The 26,677-nt window shown below is 32.8% G+C and overlaps 2 protein-coding genes and 2 pseudogenes across 2 annotated transcripts; all 4 read left to right on the top strand.

Moving 5' to 3' along the window:
- The first annotated feature begins 286 nt into the window (after nucleotides 1–286).
- On the top strand, nucleotides 287–2,617 carry LOC100784372 (NAC domain-containing protein 87). Its single transcript, XM_003553953.5, has 3 exons — nucleotides 287–816; nucleotides 1,042–1,322; nucleotides 1,495–2,617. Exons 1-3 carry the CDS (start codon nucleotides 630–632, stop codon nucleotides 2,242–2,244), a joined length of 1,218 nt encoding a protein of 405 aa, XP_003554001.1. The 5' UTR covers nucleotides 287–629; the 3' UTR covers nucleotides 2,245–2,617.
- Nucleotides 2,618–8,875: 6,258 nt separating this feature from the next.
- LOC100814307 (U11/U12 small nuclear ribonucleoprotein 65 kDa protein) lies at nucleotides 8,876–16,607 on the top strand. Its single transcript, XM_006605125.4, has 11 exons — nucleotides 8,876–9,343; nucleotides 10,744–10,815; nucleotides 11,097–11,324; nucleotides 12,150–12,231; nucleotides 12,367–12,546; nucleotides 12,902–13,066; nucleotides 13,152–13,322; nucleotides 15,055–15,142; nucleotides 15,338–15,396; nucleotides 15,609–15,674; nucleotides 15,952–16,607. Exons 1-11 carry the CDS (start codon nucleotides 9,138–9,140, stop codon nucleotides 16,033–16,035), a joined length of 1,401 nt encoding a protein of 466 aa, XP_006605188.2. The 5' UTR covers nucleotides 8,876–9,137; the 3' UTR covers nucleotides 16,036–16,607.
- Nucleotides 16,608–18,063: 1,456 nt separating this feature from the next.
- On the top strand, nucleotides 18,064–19,673 carry LOC102669852 (putative disease resistance protein RGA3; annotated as a pseudogene).
- On the top strand, nucleotides 19,673–21,182 carry LOC113000397 (putative disease resistance protein RGA4; annotated as a pseudogene).
- Nucleotides 21,183–26,677: the final 5,495 nt, after the last annotated feature.

Consider the following 26,677-nt stretch of genomic DNA (forward strand, 5'->3'; position numbering starts at 1 on the left):
GCAAACAGGCAATTGAAATCTGCAAAAGTTTGGTTGGATAAAGTTGTTATATTTCATTTATTTTATAAAAAAATATATATGAAAAAGTGGGGGAGGGGGCCTATAGAGAAAGTGGGGCCCACAAGCTTTGAAAGCTCCTTTTTTACCATTTTTCTTTTCTCATCACATTCATTTTCAAAGGGGTAGATATAGCGAAGAAACCACCCGGATAGGACATACGTCATAATATACCAATAAAAATACACGTATATATATTGGAAAAAACAAAACTATAAGGGGGAAAGAAAAAATAACAAAAAAGAATAAAGAAAGAAAAAAAAAACAAATTAAAACACCAATCGTAGGCTTTCTCAGCAAGTGCCTTGCACACTACGGATCTTACAGCGTGTGAGGTGTAATATGCACACGCTCCTCTATTTAAACACACCATCTTCCCTTCGTTCTACTTTCTTAAAAGCTCTCTTTCCACTTCTTCTTCTTCTTCTTAGAAATTGATTCTTCATTCCTCTTTTCAATCTCTTCTTAGTTATAATAGCTTTCTTCTTTTGCTAGCTTGAAAGGGTTTTGTGATACATATAATATTTTTGAATTCTTCAAACTTATATATATATATATATATATTTGATTTCATGGAAGAGCCTATTGTGGTGAACAAAGGTGAGGAGCCTCTAGATTTGCCTCCAGGTTTCAGGTTCCACCCTACAGATGAAGAGATAATCACTTATTATCTCACTGAGAAGGTGAGGAATAGCAGTTTCAGTGCAATTGCTATTGGAGAGGCTGATTTGAACAAGTGTGAACCTTGGGATTTACCAAGTAAGTTAATTTAATTTCTCTCTCTCTCATATTGTAATAAACTTTAGCTTCTGGTTTGTAAATTTGATGGTTTGAAAATTAAAGTCGTCTGTAATTTATCGACGGCTATTACAGACAAACTCGTGGTCAACTGTAATAAATTCATTGTAATAGCAAACATTCTTCTTGTGATTATTTTGAGGTTCGAATGAAATATTGACTAGGTTGGGTTAATGTGTTGTGCAGAGAAAGCCAAGATAGGGGAGAAAGAGTGGTACTTCTTCTGCCAAAAGGATAGGAAGTACCCAACTGGGATGAGGACCAATAGAGCAACAGAATCTGGGTACTGGAAGGCCACAGGAAAAGATAAGGAGATTTACAAAGGGAAAGGGAACCTTGTGGGGATGAAGAAGACCCTTGTGTTCTATAGAGGGAGAGCTCCAAAGGGGGAGAAGACCAATTGGGTCATGCATGAGTTCAGATTGGAGGGCAAATTTGCAAGTTACAACCTTCCTAAGGCAGCAAAGGTATTATGAAAAAAAGTGAATCCTTTTTTTCTTTTTAGAGAAGTGTCTTTTCTGTGTTAGTTTGGGAGTTTCTTTCATGTATCTCCTTTAGTCATATAGCTTTAGTTTTATTAATTGTCTCAAGAAAGCTAACAGTTTTCTTTTCTTTTCCATTTTTTCTTTATTATTGCAGGATGAATGGGTTGTCTCAAGGGTTTTTCACAAGAACACAGATGTCAAAAAGTCCTCAACTCCTGGCCTTTTGAGGATAAACTCTATTGGGGATGATCTTCTTGATTATTCTTCACTACCACCTCTCATGGATCCTCCTTATGGCAACACCAACACCACCAACAACACTAACCCACTTTCTTCATCAACTAAATCACAATCAGAGGGCTATTATCTTCCCAGTTTCTCCATCAACAACCACCAGCAGCAGCTTCTCATCAAGCCAGAAGATCACCACCACCACAGAAGCTATAATGAGATTCCCACAATTAACTACACCTCAAACCAAGCCAATCTCAGCAACAACGTTAACGCAATGGGCAACAACACTCTCTCACAGCCCTTAAACATGTTCTCAGCTGATTACTATGTGCACCAAAACAGGATCAAAAGTTCCATCATGCCAAGTGTTGCAGGCTCAGATTTTGTTAACAACAACAATAACCATCATGAAGCTATCCTAAGAGCATTTGCAGCCAAGAACAACGAGCACATACAGTGCAAGATGGAGCAATTTTCTTCTAATCACTCACAAGACACGGGCTTGAGCAACGACAGAAACACTACTGACACATCCTCTGTGGTTTCGAAGCAGCAAGACAACAACATGGGAAGAAATAATAATAGGGCATTGTACGAGGATCTTGAAGGCCCTTCTTCAGTTGCACCTCTCTCAGATTTGGAATGCCTGCAGTGGGATGATGACTACTGAAGAACAAGATAAGAGAATTGAATTTTATATATATATATATATATATAAAAGCAAGTTTGCAGATCCATGGTTTTTTCATTGTGGGATCATAAGCACCGTGCATAGTAATCACATACCCTTTTGTTTTTTTTTTGTTTTTCTTTTGATTTTAATTATCATTATAAACATGGTCATACACATTATTAGGACATCATCATAGGAAAAGTTCTTGGGTACACATACATACACTGTATAGATTTATGATATCCAGGCCTTTTCGGTGTTAGTTTTTTTCTTTTTCCTTTTTTCTATTCTTCATAGGTTATATCGAGGGGAAGGACTTGATGAATCATGTACATCTATATTCTTTTGTTATATCAGTGGGTTTTTTTTTTATTCTTTTCGTTGAATTTTTTAGCTGCGTCATATATTAATTCCAAGTTCACACTCGTCCCTTCTGTATACAAACCAGAATTTTCTTTGTATTATAAAAATCTAGTTGAATTCTTCGGAGGATATATACATAATTTCTATCCATTTGTTCTTGTAGATATTTCCAACAAATATTTATTCAATCTATATTATTTTTTACTCGTTAATTATAAATTACCCTTAATTTGATTCTTCTGCTGCATAATATATTTTATACGCTGTCGAATATGTATTTGTGAGTTGTGACACCCCACCAACAGTGCGGAGCATTAATTCCTAAGAAAATTGTGTATTTTTTTTTCTTTTTTGCCAACCTGTGAATTTAAAGTTTCCGGATACCTAGCTAGTGCCTACCTCCAAGACACGACTATTGTTTCCTTTCAAAATTTCATGTACTGGACACCACAAGATATGATGATGCCTTTGATCACGTCGAATTTTTTCGTGAAAAAATTATTAGTGAATTGGAATTGGTTCTGCATGAAACTAACACAGTTTTAAGATATTCTTTTTACCAGCAAAAATAACATTTTATTAGTGTCAACAGCTTTAACACAAGCTGTTTTAAATCATCAGCTTTAGGATATATTAAGATACTTAATAAATACATTAATTTTTTAAGGGCATTTATTAAACTTAATTAAATTTGGTTATTATATATATATATATATATATATATATATATATATGTATATATATATATATATATATATATATATATATATATATATAAATGCAGTAATGATGAATACTATTATCATAAACTACATAATGAATAAATTAAGTATTTTTAAGGGAATTAATGAAACTTAACTAAATTTGGTTGATATATATAAATGGAGTAATGAATATGTGACTGGAATCTGAGTGAGTACCAATTAGTCAAGCTAATGAAGCATGTGAATAATTCCCTGAAACTGCGCAGAAGATGACTGTGAGGAGCATTTTCCAGAACATTAACCTGTGTTTTCTTTTTAACATTAAAATCAACCTGTGTTAAGCATAGAAAAATAACGAAAATGAGATGGGAGAGAAAATTTTGAAATTTAAATTGAATATAAACATTAAAATACAAAGAAAGAAAATAAATCTTGTTTTCAGAAGTTTTTTTTTTTCCTTTTCTTTAATCTACAACAATAAGTTAAATAAATTAAATTTAACATTTTAAGAAAATACAAATGGACAAACATGTAATATCTGTCTTTAGTTAAATAAAATAAAACTTTGATTTTTTTTTTTTTACATTGTATGTCAGCTAATAAAATATCAGTGTGATTTTCAAGATTGCTATTATAAAATACCACAAATTTATTATATATTAATAATTAAATGACCATATATATGATCAGTATATATACTATTTTCTCTAAACAAAATAGGTAGTATATTATTATTCATATTTTGTCTTGGATTTTTTTTCTCATTCAAAGCAAACCATAATAGAAGCACATAAAGCATAAAGTCTCAATAATAATTACAAAGTAATTGTTTCTGTGACCACAGGCTTCTTGATGATTTGAATTTCTGCAGCATCACAGTGACGAATGTCATAATTATCTTGACCGGAATTAACCAATTACAAAAGTACTCTTATTTTTAATAATTAATCATTGGTGTAAATCCAATGGTATATAGGAGTATGTCTTAATTTGTTACAGAGGAAGGACAGTTATAAAGGATCCAAACATTGTTTATGATTGCCGCCGGAATCTTTTGTTGAAAGAAATTAACCTACTCATCATCAATGTCCACCTAAATATGCCATAGGTTAAAGGTGTTCTATCTTCCTTTTCTAAGCCTCTTTTCTAACATTGTGCAAATCATTGTACATGTTTTGCACACACATACCCTATATGCATGACTCATGGGTGTATATCTATACCTTTCTCAAGCTATCTTATACTTTATAATTTATTTCTATTTATACGTATATATGTGATCACTTTTTTTTCCCGCTTTTGCCCATTTATGAGTTGTGCGTGTTAGGCAAATTAATAATTGAGTCTCAATGGATAAGATCATAGGAGGGTATATATAAAAAGCTGGAATATCCATGTGAATGTGGGAAATCAAAGGGGAAAAGAGGGATGGATTTATAAGCAAAGGCTAAAAAGGGGTGAGAGAAAGATTGATGGATGGATGGATAAATGATGGGGTACATAGCAAGCACGGTAGAGGTGGCGGGGGAATGGGATAAGGGCAAGGAATTAGAGGGTATCGGTTATTGGAAGAGAAGAAAGGTTTAGTTTCTCCATATTCATGTGATGTGAGTTTTGAGTTTAGGTTTTTTTTTTATTTTTTTCTTCTTTTTTTGTGATTAATAATGGGAAAATGTTAAGTGCATATTCTTTTCCATTCAAAGCAAAGCGTTCATTGCGGTTTTATGCTTGCGGGGTAGTTAACCGCACTTTTATGGTTGTGCCTTTTGGCTTCTTCCATCTTATAATTAATAATGCACTGCTTGCTACTTGATCTTGATTCTTGGTGCTTTTGTTGCTTCTTTCATGGGAGGAAAAGTAGGGGGAAAACACGCAAAGGTTGCGAAAGTGATATTTGTGGGAAGCAAAGGAAAAAAGCGACCAATACACTCGTTAATCATTGGAAGAAAGAGTAACTTTAGTCTTCTTTTTCTAAAAGATGTCGAAATTATACTGTACGTCATCCTTAAACATGGAAAAAAGAAGCAATTCATGTATGCAAATACATGTTTCAATTCGTTTCATTCTAATTTTAACGGTATAAAATCCGGATTTCATCAAGTTTAGAGTTGGAGTTTCCCAATGTGTAAATAGGTTGAGGGTTGTGGGTATGGAATATGGATACTTGTCCCACACTCAAACCCAATTTACTCCAATGATTAAATTATAATATGAAAAAAAAAATGTTATGCAGAATGTAAAAATTTTTATATGGTCTTTCATCCAATCATAACCTATAATATATAAATTTTTAAAATAATTATCTTAAAATAATTTAAATAGTAATTTATGATTAGATAATACGTAAAACACTACCTAAGTATTAAACTCTTATAATATTATTTAAATTTCAAAATTAAACTCGAGTATTTAGATTAATATGAATTTGATTCTTAAATTTCTCTTCATATTAAGGTTTTTAATGTTCATTTTACGTATTATTTAATCTGAAATGTGCTTTTTAACAGATCTTATAAAAAAAACATGAGATTGCATATAAAAGAAAGAAATTAATGAAAGTAGCTGGGAGTAAAAATAAGTCGAATCTAATTAGACTTTGTTTAAGTCAATCTTACCTACTTTATAATCCTGTGATTCAAATTTGAAAATGTTACAATATTTTCTTAAGATAGAGTAACTTAACCTTTATATAAGTTTTGTCCATTTATTTAAATATTTACTTCATATTATGATTTTAAGCCAGTTGATGAGCCTGTTCTTAAACATGTCAATAAGCTTACACAGGCTAATGAGCCTATCACTTATTAGAGCAACAAATTTACAAGCTGACGGATTTATCACTTAACAAAACTACACTAAACTTTAAAACTAACATAACTATCACATTATAAATAGTTAAAACTAAAAGCACAAAAAATTACATTTTACAGTAATCAAAAACCGGTTTAAGTTATAAATATAATGATTTATTGTTAAAATAGTAATATAACATCAAGTAATAATATTTAAAAAGGAAGCATAATATTTTATGTTTATAAGAAAAGAGTATAAATTTTTAAAATATAGTATCATTTAGGTGTTTCTTATAAATATAACTTAAGTAAAAAACAAAAATTGAATCATTATAGTTTGATCGTGAATCAAACCTGATTTGTTGCATGAAAACATGGGGAGGAGTTTGAGATCGCTCACCGACCAATGAGGGGCCTCCAACAAACGATCTTCTAGAACAATGTCCTAATGAAAATGATATTCCTAACATCCTAGAATAGGATGATGCAAATTTCTTCTATACGGATCCACTATTCCACACCCACTGCGATATGCGAGTAAATTTTTTATGTTTTTTTTTTTACTATTTATATTTTTGTGGTTTATTTTTTTTACTCACAAAAATAATTTATTTTTAATTAAAAAAACTCAATCAATTAGAAAAATAAAAATTCCCCGTCCATTGCATTTGCCTGGCTTTGTTATTAACCTTCTAGAGTTTTATTATTAGTAGTAGTACTATTTTCTATTTTTATATTTTCATCTCACTCCGATTTTAAATTGGCGCGTAAGGATTTGACCCATTGAATCATGTTACAGTTATGTGTGCTATCTTCTATCTACGACAAGAAAGGAGTGTGCCTTACCCGATAAGCATATAAATGTATCTTTATAGGTTTTGGGATAAATTCTTTTGGCATTCAATTTCTAGCATCATTCTTTTTTATTTTACCGGAAAAAAATAATTCTCGAGGCTGGCACGAACAGACAGGCCGTGTTGACCATAAGGTCAACGAGGCCTTTGCCCTAGGTCCTCAAGGATTTCATTTTTATTTTGTATTTTTAATATTTTTTATCAATTTAAATTATTAAGTGGTAAAATTTTATTAAGATATGATGTATTATTTGTAATTATTTTTTTATTAATAAGATTATATAATCTTAAGTTACGAATGCAATGATTATCATAAATCATTTAAATAAAATTTTAATTTTATTTCAAAAAGTTAAAGAAAATTATTTTATATTTATTTTAGATTTAATCTCTCCTTTACCTAAAAAATCTATTAAAATTAGTACAAAATTTAAATTTAATGAGTGAGCCTATGGTTGATATATAAAAAAAAAAGATATTTTAACGAAAATTATTGATTATAAGATCACACATTTAGCTAAAATTTTATTTCATGTTGATATTTTGTATCATAGATTAATTTAAATCTTTAATTGAGAGTCAACTTAAAATTTGAATAATATTTAAGATATGAAATCATAATTTTTTTTTAAAATAACAAAGTGTATTAAATTAAAATTTGAAGCAAATTTAATATTAAGTCTCATCAAAAGTTTCTTCTATAGTTTTTGGATTTTTTTTATGTTATCCTGTATTTTCAAATTAAATGAGTGTTTAATTTTTTTCTGTTTTTATTTATTTTATTGAATATTTGCTGAGACATGTTTTTCTTTCAAAGCTTAGAGAACATTGGTCCTAACCCTACAGAAAAGTGGTGGGTTGCAATGGGTCATAGGCATGAAAAACTATTTTAATAATGAGATCGGTTTTAATGTAAAATCATATTAGAAAATTAATCATTCTAATAATTTTTTTCTTTTTTAAATTTTTTATTTTTTAAAAATCTTTTCTAAGATGGTTTATTTTGAAAAACTCAGTCCATGATTATTTCCAAGGAAAAAACATGAGAAAAAAGAGAGGACTTCCGACTTGGAACACAAGATAAAAACCTAGAGCTCGAGAAAAAAGAAGAAAGTCATTGGAAGTCACCGACTACTTCCACACCATCTTCCTTCCATTCCCCCACACATTGTTAATTTTTTTTGTATGGTTAAGCCTCTCATGATAATGACTCATGAGAGGTTAAACCACTCATGATTGAGGAGCTTTTCACCAAACTCTCTTGATATAATAATTCTCACTATCTAATTAATGTTATTTCTAATTTCATTGTATCTTTTTGTGCTTATTCACATATATTTGATTTGATCACCCATGTATATGCTATATTTAGGGTTTAGGCATTGGAAAATATTTTTAATCCTTAGAACTAGAAAGAACATCTAAATGCTTCGTTGCTAGGGATAGTGTGAGATGATTTAGCGTGTGTTATGCATCTCCATTAGTCATCCGGTTCAACTAATTTAGTTCTTGAGTGATTAAGAAAGAAATTATGAGAATTAGTCCCTCTCATGTGAGGAATCACATATAGGAAAGCCCCCAAAATATTCAAATCGTGCGTTCACGATCTTTCGTCACTCCCGGCATTTGTTTTCCTTACTCAATCATGGCTTAAAATAGTATAGTTTGTTTAATTTACAAAAATAATCCTCAGATTGCACTTCATGAATATATTCATTAATTGTACAAAAATTAGATATATATCATCTCCGGTTCATGTGAAAACGATAATCGACCTTTTTTTAAATTATCACTTAAACGAATTAATACATTTAACAAGTTAAATTATATATTATTCTCTTTATTTATTATTTATGATTAGATAGTGATTAATGATTTAACCCTTATTACTCATTAAATGTTTAGTATAGTCATCCAAGACCGATAGCATTGCAGTAACACTCCATAATTTTTTTCTTCCAATATCCCTAAAAATGCACTCCCTTGCTCACTACCCCAAATTTTCTTTCCGTCAAATCCTTGCCGGGAGCACTGCACAACAAGCAACTGCAAAATTTTTGGGCATTTGAATTCTCCTTTAACCCTCTCCTTTCCCCTGTGCTTAGCCTAGTTAATTAACCCTTCAAATAAATTGAAATTCGACAGAAAAAAGAGACGGTGCCAGTTGGTGACATTTCATGGCTAGCAATCCTTCCCCTCACGGGCACATGCATCAGCATCAGTTTGCGTTACAGGGCACAGAGTCAAAGCCTTGTGACGCAGAATCACTGGTGCCGGCGACCCTTTTGATTAAGCACTTGCCAGAAGCCATTCCTGACGTCACCCTCTCTCGGATCTTGGCCAATTTCGGCGCTTCCTCAGTTCGCCCTTGCTCTACTGGCAGGTATTTAACTGCAACACCTTTCAATTTCCAACATTTTTTAAAAAAAAATTTGAAGGTCGTTTCTCTTGTTTGAATATGACTATGGTTAACACTTTTGTGAGTATTATGTTGTGATGTCAGTTTCGTAGTTTATTTGTAGAGGTAGAAATATTTCAGTGTTGATATGTATCCTTTAAATTGGACATAACGAGAAAGAAAATATAAGTAGGAGGGGTTTGACAAAATGGTAGTGAGGAAGAATAGAAGAAGTAGCTAGTTTTTTTTTTTTTTATTGACAAATGTTAGTTAGTTTTGTTAGAAATGTTAGTTGGACGAATCGAATCCGCGACCTCTCCCCCCTACCTTCTCCCTTCACCCTTCCCGGACCACTGGGGCAACCTTATATCTCCCAGAAGTAGTAACTAGTAGAATGCGAGTTTGTAAGGTTTTAAATTGCAGTTTTTTCCGTTGCAATCCTTGATTTTGTGGTAAATTTTGGACAAATGTAGCCAATGTGGTTGCACTTGCGGTTACACAGTGTTCAAAAACATTGATGTTGCGGTTGGTATAATGGGCATGACCGTTTTTCAGAGCCTTCTGTGTTTGTATTAATACATGATGTAGTTCTTCATTTCAGGCAGTGACGGAGCCTTAGAGTGGAATTGTGTTTTAACATTGCTTATGTGTCTTTTACTTTGCATGATGTGTTTGGCCATTTGTGGTTTCATGAAATGAAACCAGAGAATAGGAGTTTCTTTTGTGGCAGAATGATCACAGGGCTAATTAAATTTAAAGGAGTTCAACAATTGTTGACTGTAAAAGAAAACCAACAATATTTTGTATTTCTTTATAGGAAAGAAACCATCCTCTCATTCTCCCTACTATTTCCACCGTTTGGTTGTGACTTTTTACCCTTTCAAGAGTTTAATCTTGCTTAGTAGTGAAAGCCATCTAAAAATTGTAACAGTGTGACAGTGTGTTTGGCTGCACGTCATGCGTGTTGAATCAAAGCAAAGTCTACTAGCTTCTGCTACATTTTAATGGATTGTATGTTAAAATTTGCTAATAATACATGAGTTTACAAAGCGTAACCAGACACACACTAAGTTCATTTTGAGACTGTCTGTTATTGAACCTTTTTTTTTTCATTGAAGTAATAATTCCTTTACTTATTTGTGCTATCATATCTCGGAGAGAACTATGTATTGGGTGCAACTTTATAAGTCTCCTGCTCATTAATCTACCTATGTTTTTAATTGTGAGCCTCAACTTTATATTCCTTTATGTTTAACTGCTAAACTTATTGTGCTACTTGAACCTTGTTTTTGTCCTTGGTGGTACTTCCAATTCATCCATACATGTTCTTTATTCATGAATACTGCCAAATGATGCTTTAATCTTAATTTCTTGATCTCATTCAGGTTGAGAAATTGTGCTTTTGCGGATTTCAAAAATGAGATTGTGGCATCTCAAGCACAACGGCAACTAAATGGGTATTATTAATTGAATAATTTGCATACAGCATACTTTTTTTATTTCAAATATAGAAATAATTTGGCTCCATATTTGAAGAGAAAACCTTGGTATACAGTATTCTTGTTTGGCTTTACATTGCAGTAATCTATTCTGATATCTTTTTTAGTGGGTTCATGATTTTGCAACACAAAGAAAATACGTATAAATAAATTCATGATGAGTCAAAGATAAAACCATAAAATATTTAAGCTAAATGATTTAAATGATTATAATTTTTTTTTTGCTTGGGATTGATCAGGTTGAGATTTCTTGGTAAAGTCTTGTCAGCAGAGAGAGCTAGTAACCCAACTGAGAATGGTGAAAAAAGTAGCGGAGACCAGTTGGGAAAGGACTCTAAAACATCAATGCTGAAGAATGCAAATGTAACCAAACCTATTGATGGAGATACAAAATCAGGAGCCCTCCCTATTCCTGAACCTATTGCTGATAGACTTGGTGTCAATTATCCATTTCCTCCACATCTTGAGTATGCTGCTTCTTCTCACTTTGCAGTTGTTAGTATTTGTTGCTTTATTGCAATAGGATGCTAAAGGGATGCCAGCCTGCCAGGTGCACAAATATGAAAAATAGTTTAACAAAATGAAATGACTTGAGTAAAAAATGAAAGAAAATTACTGTAAATTCAGAGGAAAAGGATAAGAAGTTTATGGTTATATATTGTTGAGGTTGATGGGGTATAATCTTGAATCAATTTGAAAGAATTATTTTAAGAATTCTGTGCAACTTAATTTATTAGTGTAATGTCATGGTAACCCATTTTAATTGACACCATTCTTCTTGCAAGTATAAATGTATTGAGTACAGGACATTTTAAAGAATAAACAGTCTATTATTGATATGTTCTCCCCTTCCTCTAAATTTTTTTACTCTCCTTTAACATCTTTGACTTTTTTTTATTGCATATGGTTCAATAATAGTATAATTAGGCAAAGCATAATGTCATTGCAAACTGTAATACTATCTAATGTGTACAATGATTATTTCTGCCCCTTTTATTGCCTTAGGTGTTAGATTTGGCCATTTGGGGTGGAAACTTGAAAAGAAAACCATGGATATAGCTTTACCAAATATTATTTCATGGGCAAATCTTACCGAATAAAGTTAGTTTTTTGTGTTGTTGTTAAATAAATAAATGAAATACATTTGAGATTGTTAAATATGTTTACTATCATGCATCCTAATATTAATTATGGATGATATTATATATGATGATAAGTTTTTAAAAACCATCTTTGCAGTGTAGTATCATTTTGTTTGGTTTGCATATAATCTAACAAAACTTGTTTTTCAGGTATGCTTACCCTCCACCTGATGGAAATATATTGACCAATATTGTGAATGCTCTAATTGCTGTTCCCCGCTTTTACACTCAGGTTGTTCCAGTATTAGTTGAGGCTGCTAGGATTTATTGGTTTCTTTATCAACCAATGTAACTTTTTTCTGTGTGCTTGTTTTGTGTTGAACTGACCACAAATAGTAATCATATTGATTGTAACTCTCTTATACAGGTTCTACACTTGATGAACAAAATGAACATCCCGGCTCCGTTTCGTATGGCACTGCCCACACCTCCATTACCTCCAGAGGTACCAGCACCGCCACCACCTCTACCTGCACCTACTGTAACTGTGAATCCTTGGTCTGCAGATCTGTCTAGTGGCGAATCTGAGATGGAATCTTCAGATGAGGTAACATCTTCACTGCTTTCAGAATTGGTAACATCCTTTATGATTGAATATGCAGATTGCCTAAATATTTCAGAATTGGTATAAAACATGTGTTTTTTTTATCCACCTAAAAGTCTAATGTTATGTATTTAAGGTAATATTTCATAGATATTCACATTCCTTTTTATCACTGCACAATATACTTACACTACACTTTCAAGCTGTTGTTCTGTTTGAATTTGAAAACATTATTACTGAAACATAAATTATTTCATAAGTGATTATCAAACTATAAAATTATGATGCCATTAGGAGATATCTTTTTCCTATCTTTTTAGTCAAATTGTTATTACTGGAAATTATAACAAGTTTTTAGGAGGATGAAGCAAGAATAAGAAAGTCTGGACAAAAGCGTGCCAGGCGTGAGACCATTGTTGGCCCTGCTATTGATAAGGGTGTGGCTCATGAGTCTGTTGGAGTAAAACCAGCCACCTTGGTTCCAAAGGAAATCCCTGTGATAAAAAAGAACCATGTCTTAAAGGTATTTCTTTCCCAGAGATTGATTTTTGGATAACAATTAACAATGTTTTTAGCTCTTTAATTTTGTTTGCATTATGATTTTACAGATAAACATTGTTCCCAAAGCAACAGTGAAAGAACATAAAGATGATGACACAACACAAGAGTTACAAGAGCCAGAAAAAGATGTTCCGGATCCTAACAAATTTTTGACTCCAGATGAATTGGAGAGAGGAAAGTTGCCTCCTGAGGAAATCTTATCCCTTCCAATGTTTAAGGTATGGATATAAAATATCTGAATTTACAGTTCCATTCCAGTACTATAAGCCCAACGACAAGAAGCAAGCTTTATACCAGTCTATGTGGAAATCCAATATTTACTGTGTAGTCAAAGTTATTTTCCAATTTAGTCTCTGCTAATTGATTCAAAGACAATTTTTGTGAATGTCATAAAAATTCATGGTTTATTATATGTGGCTGAGGACTAATTGTGGCATTTCACTGCTGTAACTGTCCTGTTCTGCATTGGTTTATAAATAAGAACAATTTGCTTCAATACTCTATAAGAAAACACAATACACTTGGCTTAAGGAATTTTCCTACTGTTTCTATTTTGTTATTTTGTATAGGATATTAATATTAATGTTTTGTTGCTGGATGTAATTTATATCACAAATTCACAATGTCATATCCTGCATACAGGTTGTATTTCTTTAACTTTGGTGAGTAGTAATATTAGTCAAAATTTTCACAAGAACTGAGTTATTGAGTCTAATAGAAGGCTAGATGTAGTCATTTCTATAACTTATAAGCTAAATGTAGGGCTTGTTTGGATTGGAAAAATGTTTTGCTTGCATTTCCATTTTCCTGTTTTCACTAACAGTTATAAAAAAATAAAAAAAGCCATCTTATTTTCATTTTTTTCTCTGTTTCCACCACTTCCAGTACAAATATTCAGAAACAAGAAACAAAATGATAATAAGGTGACATTTTTGTAATTATATGTGAAAACAAGAAATACAAACAGAAAAAGTTTTCTCCAAATGGAACAAGTCCTAAAATATCTGATTGGATTATTTTCCATTAGAATATTACCTGAAAGCAAGGGTAAAGAGGATGAGTTTTGAACCAGTTTTTGCACTAGCATGGTTGGGCAGGGGAAAAAGATTTAGATTTTGTTTACCTTTGAAAACTATCCTGTCTCTATCATGGATACCATTCTTGTGAGCTTGCACAGATAAATTTAGGAGTAGCTTGGATTTCCCTTTATTAATTTTTTAGAAGCCCCCTTAACAAGTTTTTTTGTGCAGTAAACTTGAATTAGTTTCATCTTTCAAGTGAGGAACTCTTACTGCTAGCAAGTAGCAAGTTAGCCTTTTATGTAATCATAAGTCTCATCACAGTACATGGCCTTTCATAAAAATTTTTTTGTCATCAATGGGTACTGATTACTGAGTTTTGGATGATGAAGTTATTTAACTAATGGAACTTTGCTGCTACTATTCTCTAAATGCCCCTGATGCATTGTGTTGTCCAATGGTTCCTGTTTCCTTATAACTGTCTGTATATAAGCTCCGGAACTGATTTCAGTCCGGAGACAATGTACAGATTCATGAAAAATAAATATATATGGCAAAGATAGAAAAACAATACTGCAGGCTCTTTGAGGGCCCTGCTTCCTCCCACCCCAAAACTAACCTTACTTTTTCTCTTCCCCTTTCTCACACTCCACTACCCCTTATACTGCCCTCCCAACAGAATTCTCCTCTGACTCATTCTCTTTCTGCCACCTGTCCATTTCATTAAGCTGCACATTCCTATTGTTTGTATTCTTCGTGATTTCCTCATAACCTTTGAGGCTTGATTCTCTGCTTCTCACCTTATTTCTCCTACAGTATACCTTAGTTATGACTTATGAAAGGTCTATCAAGAAATAATTTATTAGAGCTTCTATAGTGCACAAATTTATCCTTTTGCGACTTTCTTGAACTGATGGATTGTGTTGTGCAGAACTATACAGCTGGAAATCCTGCTCCTGTGTTGTATATTAAGAATTTGGCAAAAGATGTGATTGCTGATGATTTCTATTTTATATTTGGTGAGCTCTCAAGACTTTTACTGGATTCAGAATTTGTTTAATAGTCTTCACTTGCAATTTGAATGCTTTATATCTAAAAATGAAATAATGATATTATAAAAAAACAAAATGAAACAAACTACTGAGATTTTCATATTATATATTGTATGAATGTTAACTCCACAGTTTACATTTATCTTTCTTTTATTGCTACAGGCTCCTTGTTTGGAAGTATTGATGCTGCTAAGTCTGGTCTTCAAGTCAAACTGATGCAGGTAAAGTCTTCATTATTCCATAATCAACTTTACTGTTGATGCTATGCAAAAAGAGATCCAAAATAAACATTGCCTACTTATAAGATGATCCAGTTGAATAACATGCTGGTGTGCTGAGTCAACTAATCAACTAACCAGTATTTATATCCCCATGAAAGTCATGTGATAGCATATTTGTGAGCCTGAAATTGACAGCTAGTTTCGAATTTCAGGAAGGACGGATGAGGGGTCAAGCGTTTATAACGTTTCCCTCCATTGAGTTGGCCCATCATGCTTTGGTATGTTTCTAACACGAGATTGGTTTTACTCCTTTTAATTGTTCGCTGAAAAAAAAAATGATGGTTTATTCAAGATGATTATGTTTTCAGATATTTCTTTCCTTTTCTGTTGTAGTCTTTTTTTTGTGTGTGTAGATTGTTACTGCAGCATGTGCAGTTAGACATGCTAATAATTGTTCTTAATTTTCATGAACTGTCCCGATAAGAATTTTTTCATGAAGTTATTTACTTGTTTGTGTTATTAATGGTTTATGTTGCATATTATCGTTGGTTGCAGAATCTAGTGAATGGATATGTATTAAAAGGCAAGCCAATGATCATCCAGTTCGGTCGAAATCCTACTGCTGCTAAGGCAACTTAAATCTATGGACACAGGAATTGCTCTTTGCTTGATTGCACGTATAACGGACAGCTAATGATGCATTCTTCGTTCACTCCTTGGTGAGGACTCTGCATTAGACCACTGCCACCACCACATTCTGGAATGTCAGTGATATGGATGCTGGCATGTACATTCTCCTTGGATTTATGGATGAAAAATGAATCTAGAGTCACATTGCTGGCAAGAGGCGTTGGAAATGCAGACCAAGGTCATTGCAGAAAACGTCGTATATAGTAACAATTTTTTTTTTAATGTATTGTACATTCAACTAAGAGGATCCTCTTGGTTAAATTAAGCATATAGGAAATACATGATTTTTTGGTTCATTTTAGGCTGTGGAAACAAAAATATAGGAAACTTGGATCCAGCAACGTTGGACAATTATGGTTCTGACAACAATGGCTCCGGCATGGACATTACATTAGGTTTAGATAATCTTTTGTTATCAGACTAGTAATTGGACACATTTTTTTCCAAGGAAAATCTAGTGAGTTGCAGCTTGTAATTGCCAACATATATTCAAAGTTATCAAACTCGAGAGTTTATGTAAACTCGTGAAAGTTCTATAGACTCGACTCATGAACTCGACTCGTAGACTCGTAAGAGTCCACTTCATATAAAAATAATAACAAAATATCTATAAATAACATATCAATTAAACATTTCAATAATATAATATAGTAAAATAGTAAATCATAAATTTCATAATACTTAAATAATCAAGTCTAGTAATGCATCAATACTAGATAATAATTTATAATTAGAGAATAAGAGTTTGATGTTATTAAAGATGAAAATTTATTATTCGGAAATAATATATTAAATGAAGGTATGTTGAATACTAACGGACAAAAAATAATCCAAAATGATTTACATTTTGATATAATTTTTTTAACTTACTAACTTCTTGAGTTTACTTTAGAGTTTATATAATTTATCCAGAGTCTACTAAAAATAAAATTTACAATGAGTGGGAGAGATTGATAACCATGCATATATTTCTATCACGTAAGAGGCTTTTTTTTTTTTTTTTTAAACAAATGGATGCAAATTTAAACATAAAATTGAGCAGCGGAAACTCCTTTCGTTCCTTTCCCTTTCTCTTCATCATCCTTCTCTATCACCTTCCCTAACCTAACTATGTTTGCTGAAAATTACAGGGTTGGCGAAATGTCTTTTGATTTCCAGCAAAGAAAAAAAAAACATACGTCAATTTCCTAGCACAAAGTTGTTGATAACCTCTTGGAGCTGCACATATTTAAATCTTTATAAGAGTATTTCTAAAGCAGCTATGAAAAAATGTGGCTTAGCAATCTTCAAAGAATATCACGTGAGGCCGTGAGGGCATGTTGACGAGGAAACTAATTTTCATCATCCAACTACAAATGCTTGATAAGATTACAATCAGTCTTGTATGATTAAGATAAATATAACTTATGTAGTCTCTTTTGCCAGAGATAATATTAATGAAACTCACTTGCTATCATATATGATTTGCTATATAATAGATCAACTCGGTAAAAACAGAGAATAGGAATTGCAAAATGGTTTTACAGAAAACTACAAATATTAGATTAAGATACAAACTGATAATTCTTTACAGCACAGAATCTGTTTCTTCAATTTGAACTCAAATTATTATATAACAACAGGCTAGAGACACACATTCGCGGTGAAAATTATCTGAACTCATTGTTTTCCACCATTTTCAGTAGGTTTCCCTTCCTAACTTGAGATCTTAAGCGATCCAAACCCAATTTCACTCGTAGTAACATGCTATGGAATATATGAATTAGTCTAAATTACCGTACTGATTTTTTTAGGAAGCATGTATGGAAATATTACTTTAAAATGAAATTTTAGACAAAATAAGCTTACAAAAATTTTACATTGAACATCATCATTAACATCATTCACTGAAGTAATTAAGTGCAAGTAATTAACCTCTTGCAATACAAAAATATTTAACGTGTCTGTATTGTTTGTTTTTTCTTCCAACCACTTGTTCCTTCCATGAGATCACAATAATCAACCGGAAAACAGGACATTGACCATAAAATATTGCGAGCCGCCGTGGGCCGCCACCTCATTAACATTTTATGTAATACATTTCTTAGCGGGTTGGTTGTTGATTTTCCATGCATATACAAAACGTCTCTTCATCTTGTTAATCTTACAATTGCATTGCAATTTCTGAAGCATACAACATCTCTTGAATTTTTATTCTGTGAGTTACAACTTGCAAGATGGTTGAGGCTGCACTTAATGGTGTGCTTGGAAATTTGAGCTCTCTCGCTGGAACAGAGCTGGGAGAATTTCTGGGTTTCAATGGATACAAGAGAAAGCATGACAGCATGTTCAGTGAAATCAAGGCTAGACTTCAAGATGCTGAGGACAAACAATTCTCAGACGAAGCTACAAAGCATTGGCTGAGAAAGCTAAAAGATGCGGCTTACAAGCTGGATGACATCTTAGATGAGTGTGCCTATGAAGAATTGGGGTTGGAATTTGAAGGAGTCAAGTGTTGTCTATCAGAAATGGTACTAAGTTCTTCCTTATCCTCTTTTCATCGTATGCATCTTGTTTTTTCGTTACAAAATTGCCAAGAGAATGAAAGACATAAGTGAGAGATTAGATGAAATTGCTAAAGAGAGGAACCAACTTCATTCCACTCAAACGGTTCAAGAGAGAACCAGTGGAGTCACTGAGTACTGTGAAACCATCTCGGCCCAGCCACAACAAGTCTATGGAAGAAAAAAAGATACATAAAGAATTGTAGACTTTTTGATTGGTGATGCTAATGCTTCTCATCTTGAGGATTTATCGGTCTATCCAATCTTAGGTCTAGGGGGACTTCAAAAAAACAACACTTGCTCAATTCATCTTGGTCACTACTCGTCTTTCAAAGGTTGCAACTATCATGGGAACAATGCCTTGTCATGAATTATCAAAGTTATCCCACAATGATTGTTGGGAATTGTTTAAACATCCAGCCTTTGGACCAAATGAGGAAGAACAACCAGAGCTTGTGGCCATAGGGAAAGAGATAGTAAAGTGTGGGGGTGTGCCTCTGGCAGCAATAACAGTAGGAGATCTTTTGCGCTTGAAAAGAGAGGAAAGAGAGTGGCTCTACATTAAGGAAAGCAACCTTTGGAGTTTACCACCAAGTGAAAACTCCATAATGCCTGCCCTGAGGTTAAGTTACTTGAACTTGCCAATGAAACTCAAACAATGTTTTGCTTATTGTGCAATATTTCCCAAAGATGACAGAATAGAAAAAGAACATTTAATTGAACTTTGGATGGCTAATGGATTTATTTCTTCTAATGAAGATGTTGAAGATGTTGGTGATGGTGTGTGGCGTGAATTATATTGGAGATCATTCTTTCAAGATCTTGATTCGGATGAATTTGACAAAGTTACAAGTTTCAAGATGCATGACCTTATTCATGGTCTAGCACAATTTGTTGTAGAAGAGGTTTGTTGCATTACAATTAACAATGATGTAACTAGTATGTTTGAAAGAATCCACCGTCTGGCCCAATTCAATCCAGTTGCAGCAAATGAAATCTTTGAGGACCTATCAATTGCCAATTAGCTTTGAAACTAACCAACTTTCTCATTCAAATGTTACTCTTTGCGGGTGCTTCACTATAAACCTAGAGAAGAATTATCATCTTCAATTGGTGATTTAAAACATCTAAGATACTTGAATCTTTCCCAAGGTAACTTCAAAAGTCTTCCAGAATCGTTAGGTAAATTGTGGAATTTGCAGACATTGAAATTAGACTACTGTGAAAGTCTCCAAAAGTTGCTCCAAAAGTTGCCTAACAGTTTGGTACGCTTAAAAGCTCTACAACAGCTATCTTTGAACAAATGCTTCTCTCTATCAAGCTTGCCTCCTCAGATGGGGAAGTTGACTTCCCTAAGGAGTTTAACCATGTATATTGTTGGCAAAGAAAGAGGATTCCTTTTGGAAGAATTGGGACCACTGAAGCTTAAAGGAGATTTTCACATCAAGCATTGGAGTGAGTAAAAAGTGTAATGGGCGCCAAAGAAGCTAATAAGTCGAGTAAGCAACTAAACAAGTTGTGGTTGTCATGGGACAGAAATGAAGAGTCGGAAATACAAGAAAATGTTAAAAGGAGATTCTTGAAGTGCTTCAACCTGATACCCTACAGCTTCAAACTTTGGTAATGCATGGATGTAAAGGTTCCTAATTCCCACAATGGATATCTAGTCCTTCTCTCAAATGTTTAACTTCTTTAGAGCTGATGGGTTGCGTAAGCTGTTTAGAATGTTCAGTTATGGGGAAACTACCTTCTCTATAGAAATTATCGATGTCTAAGATGAATAATGTAAATTACGTATACGAGGAGTGCTATGACAGTGGAGTAGTTTTCATGGCTCTAGAATCTTTGATCCTTGTGGAGCTGCCAAGCCTAATAAGGTTGTCAAGGGAGGATGGGAAAACATGTTCTGAATGTGCTGAATTTTCAGCAGGCTTGCATGAGGCTTTACAACACACGACAGCCCCGAAGCCTAGCAAAAAAAAGAAACATGACAACCCTGAAGCCTACCAAGAAAAAACATTGACAGCCCCGAAGTTGTTAAAATTACAAGATCTTCCAAACCTAGAATCTGAATTTTCAGCGAGCTCGCATGAGGCTTTGCAGCACATGACAACCTTGAAGTTGTTAAAATTACAAGATCTTCCAAACCTAGAATCTGAATTTTCAGCAGGTTCGCATGAGGCTTTACAACACATAACCACCTTTAAGTCATTAAAATTACAAGATGTTCCAAACGTAGAATCTAAATGTTCAGCAGGTTTGCATGAGCCTTTACAACACATGACAGCCTTGAAGTCGTTAAAATTGCAAGATCTTAATTTTTCGGCAGGTTTCCATGAGGTTTTACAACAGATAACAGCACTGGAGTCGTTAACATCACAAGGTCTATCAATCCTAGAATCCTTGCCTGACTACTTTGGAAACCTTCCCTTGCTTCACCAATTGACTATTGTTGGCTGTTCCAAGTTGAGGTGTCTTCCAAAGAGTCTAATCCATAGCAAAGTTGAAATTCAGATTATTACTTTGAGAAGGAAACGAGAGAGGACTTTCTAAAATAGCTCACATTCCTAGTATTGCTATGTGAGGCCAAAAGTGTGAATAGTTTGGCTGTTATTGCTGCTTTGGAAGCAAGTTAAAATTCTTGTCCCTGCTAGAGTTTCCTCATGTTTTTTGATATTGAAGAGTGAAGACAAATGTGGCAGATACAAACACAATTGGAAACCTTATCTTTCTTCACCAATGTCAAAACTATTTGGGATTGTTCCAAATTTAGGTGTCTACCTAGCTGTCTGAAAAGTTTGGAGATTTAAGTCTGCCCAGAGGCCTGAGTTAAAGAATCAATGTGAGAATTAAACAGGAGAGGACAAGCCAAAAATTATCTCACATTCATGTATTTACGTCAAGGCGAGGTGACAAATATTATGATCGGTGTGCCTCTGCAGGTATATTGTGGATGTTGTTCCTTCCTATATGTATCTACAATAACATCATTTGTCACAAAATTTTAGAATTTTAAGTTTTCAAACAAAGACATCAATTTTAGGATTTCTCCTATATTTCATTCCATATTATATATTGGATTGATCAAAACTTAACAATCACCTGGAATGTTTCAATTTAGAATTTAAAATACTTTTTCTTAGAATTGAATTTCTTCCATTTTTGTTTAAAAATAATAGCTTCATTTGACATTGTTAAGAAGGGAGAGGGATTTCGGGAATATTTCATTCTATTACAGATTTCAGATTTCCATCTTATTTTGTTATGCTGCACTATGTGTTTTGTTCTGAAACTGAAAATTGTATCCTTCCTTGTGATCAGAAGAACTCTTGCACTTTGAAATCCAAAATTTGAAGCTCCCCGCAGGTGTGTTTGAAGATTTTAACAGTGCTTCTTCCTTTCATTTAAGTTCACAACAATGTTTAATATAATAAGCTTTGATAAACATGTAACTGTACAATATTCATATTGTATTTTTAACTCCTTTGTATATCAGACCTCGTATAGTCTTTTTTATAAATGTAATAAAAAAATGGATTTGATAGACTTACTACTTTATTTATTTGATTTCTTGTGTCTTCTTATCAATGTATTGAAGACAGTTAATTGAAGTTTGTTAACAACTTGTAGGAGCTGGGAATAAGCAATTGTGACATTGTTTATTTATTCTTCCTTGATATCTCCTTTTCAGCATAAAAATTTGAGGTCTTGTGTTTGCATAATTTAAACAGCCAATTTCACCAGGACTGCTTCACGTGCTTGATGAAAAGAGAGAAAAATGAATGGCTCTATGTGGAGTTTACAACATGAGAACTAAGTCATGCCTGCCTTGAGAATAGTTAATTTATCACCGAAGGAACAAGCAAGAAATGTAATCCTGCTCACGTAGAATGGATAACTCACCAATGTGATAAACTTAAGATCCTTGCCACTGGTTCCACAATGCTTAATACCTATCACAGACCACTTAATCTAAATAAAATGTTATTTGTTCCTAAAATTAATATAAATCTCTAAGCATATCAAAGCGTGCAGCTGATAACGATATGATTGCTGAATTTCATGCAAACAATTGTTCTGTGAAGGACAATGTGACAGGGACATTTCTAGTGGAAGGGAAGCTTAAGGAAGGATTGTACCAGTTGATAAATGTTTCCTCTCAATCAAATAACAAGGTCCTAAAGCATTTCTATCAATCAAAGAAAGATGGCACTTGAGAGTTGGACATCCAAGTAGTAGAGTTATAGAAGAGGTACTAAAGAATTGCAACGTCAATGTGTCGTCTAATGATTCCCTTTCTTTTTGTGAAGCATTCCAGTATGGGAAATCACATTTGTTGCCTTTCAAGTTATCTTTTTCACGTGCTCAAGGACCCTAAGATATATAGTTCACATGATGTTTGGAGTCCAACACCAATAAACTGAGTTTTTGGGTTTAGATATTATGTAATTTTCATTGATAATTGTGGCAGATTTTCTCTGATATATCTTATGAAACAAAAGTCTGAAACATTGCATGCAGTCAACTAATTTAAAAATTTATATGAGAATCAGTTAAACAGAAAAATTAAAAATTGCTATGTAATCGGGGAGATGAATACAGAAGCTTTCAGAAATTCGCTCAAGAATGTGGAACTGAAATGAGATTATCATGTCCCTACACGTCTTCACAAAATAGCAAGGCTGAGAAGAAGCATAGACATGTCGATGAATTTGACGTAACACTTCTAGCACAGGGCAAAATGCCACTATTTTTTTGTGGGAGGCCTTATTCACAGTTGTTTTCTTAATTAATCAGTTAGCCTCACCAGTAATTGAGAATCAGAGTCTATATTTGTTGTTATTCAACAAGTCACCCGATTAAAATTTCCTTAATCTCTTTGGTTGTGCTTGCTTCCTTTGTCTCAAACCATACAATAAATGTACCAAAAAAACTATACAATAAGCACAAATGGCAGTTCCACACTACTAAATGTGTGTTCCCTTGGTTACAACAATTATCCTTGAACGTGGGTATCGGATGTGATAAATTCACTGATGCAACGCGCTATGAAACATGCACTATGTCAACGCTCAATCAAAAACACACTTAGTCTATTTCGTCTTGATTGTTGGTAACCAGAGGATGAGATGGACACAAATCATAGGCATAACCAAATAGAGAGAATAATTCTCAAGAGATGTCATATTGATTAAAAGATATGAAATGAATTACAAGTATTCTTATTTATTGGACTAATCATGCATAACTACCTTCTTGCTACTTGCTGCCATGCTTTGTAAATCATCTTAACAAGCTCACCAAATTTTGTCTTTCCAAGAGAATCATTTTCTGAGGTTTGGTTTTGCACTTTATCTACTTGAACGTGAGTCACATCACAGCAGAAGCTACAAGTATTTATCTTTATTGATGTGATTCTGTTGTATGTGAAACAAACACACGCTTAAGACTGTAAAGCACTAGAAAAACAATGAATAGTTTAATGAGTTTGCAAAACTTTCAAAAGATGAGACAAAATGTAAAATGAAAACTGCTTTTTTCATAATACAGAGAAAAGGAGGTACAAAATGGTTTTACAGAAAACTACAAATCTGTTTCTTCAATTTTGAACTCAAATAATTATAACAGTAGGCTTGAGAATTGAGACAGACATTCAAGGTGTCCAACATAATGACACCGCTCTAAAAACACGTTTTTGCATAATCTGTTTTGATGTGGCATTTTGAATAAGACTATAGTTACAATCTTATTGAATATGCTGACTAAACAAATTCACGCTATTCACCTTATGTAATTATGTACTTCATTTAATATACACTTGGAGTTAAGAAAATAGCTATCTTACAGCATAAACTGGATTAGTTTAGTTTTTCTTGTAACAACCACCACCAAGCCACATACATCCTTGTTAATTTTACACTTGCCAAAGTCTGTAAGATTTTGTTTTCTGAGCATTCGTTGAATTAACTGCAGCTAATGCTAGGACAGTCCAATTAAAAAGTGTAATTTCTACTTTATACTTTTTCTTTAAAAGTTTATAGAAGCTGAGGCTAAAACACTTTTTTTCTTTGTTTATTTGTTTTACCTCTAATTCTTCCACCAGTTCTAACAGGTTCCAAGAATTTATATACTGGATGTAATAACAACGGTGCATTTGGATTTTGCACAAATGCCACTACCAATTTACCAAGCCATGGGAACCGTAGCAACATCCAAAAGTGATTTTTTTGTTTCTAAATAATAAAAACATAAATAAAAAAGAACAAGACATACACAACACAGAAGTATTTCAGATGAAGCTGTGCGCTTTATTACCTTGTGTGGGTGTGGGGTGATGCTTTGGTTTTAGCACCAAATGAGTCAGGAGAAAGAAGAGTAGGTTGTAATATATAGCACATGCACTTTCGAGACCCAAAATAAATATTTATTCTGTGTCATATACATACTAAACTACTAGTTATTTTTTATAAAAAAAAATTAAAAATAGGAATTTAAGCAGGCCTAAGGTATACATGTATCACACATGTATACATGTATCACACATAAAGATGGTTTGCTTATTGTGAGCTGAGTGATGAAAATAAATCTTCTGAGCTGTTGGATCAAAATTAATGATAGGTGAAATATACAAAAAGGAATTTTCTATAGTGAAAAAGAAATATGAGATTATATATAAGGTGTTTCAATTTTTCAGTCAAGAGAATCTTAGTTGAGAGAAGAGTATTAAGTTATTGTAAATCTATCTTTAATTCGTACTCATAAAAAAATCTCATCAATTTTTTATACTTTCATTTTATATTAAAAATTATTATATTAATGAAATTCAATGAAAGGTTAGGATCTCTGTATGCAGTGATAATCTCTCCCCAGAAGATCCATTCTTGAAAAATACAGGGTTTATGAAATGTCTTTTGACTTTCAGAAATTTTTCTTCACGTGAATTTCCTGCCACAAAGCTTTTTTTAATAACCTCTTGTAGTCGTTACATTCAAATCTTTATTAAAAGCAATTCTAAAGCTGCTACACAAAATCTATGGCCTAGCTATTTTCAAACGCGATAGAATGGTATAAAAATAAAATAGTATCAAAAAATATATCACGTGGGGGAATGAGGGCATATTAAAGAGGAAACTAATTTTCACCACCCAACTACAAATGCATTGATAAGATTACAATTTAAGTAAAATCAAATCTTGTATGATTAAGATATATGTGACTTCAATAGTCTATTTTATTTTCGTTCTCATGAACGCTAGTAATACGGGTGGCAAAACATGTTAAATCCATGGGATAAACCTTTTTTGACTCATTTTTTTGTCGAGTTGAAGTTTTTAACTCATTTCATTTTGGTTTGTCAAAAAAATGGATTGAGAAAAAACGGAAATCAATCCATTAATCTTTTTTAGTATATTTATTTGACATTTTATACATATATTATTAATTTTTAATTAGTTTATTTTTTATTTAAATAAATTATTATTCAAAATTTAAGATAATAAATTCAATTTTTAGTAAGTATTTATTATTTAATTTTTATAAAAGATAAAATTAATTAAAATCGATTAAGATATATTTATCATTATTATTTTAATATTTAGTTTTAGGCCAATCCACTAAATCAACTACAAACGAAAAAGATAATGACTTTCAATCCATATATGAAATGCAAGATGAGATAAATTAATTGTTTTAACATATTGATAACACATCGGGATGATTAATCTATTTTGTCACCCCTAATTAATACCCAAAAACAAAGAAGGCAGTGAGTGACACTATACTACTTCTCCTTGAGTCCTTGGAGGTTGTTGGGAAGATGGATGACCTACAAAATCATTGCATCACTGTAGGTCTCAATAATCTCAGCCATGCCACTTCCTTTGAGGCTGCAAAAAGCATTGGAAAACCAGTAAATAGTTTAATGAGTTAGCAAAACTTTCAAAAGATGAAACAAAAATTAAAATGAATATTTTTTTTTTCATAATGCAGATAGAGGTCGTTTGCTTTCGTATGATTTACTGTATAATAAGATCGACTAGGCAAAAACA

The sequence above is a fragment of the Glycine max genome, chromosome 19 (genome assembly GCF_000004515.6).
Source record: "Glycine max cultivar Williams 82 chromosome 19, Glycine_max_v4.0, whole genome shotgun sequence".
NCBI lineage: Eukaryota > Viridiplantae > Streptophyta > Magnoliopsida > Fabales > Fabaceae > Glycine > Glycine max.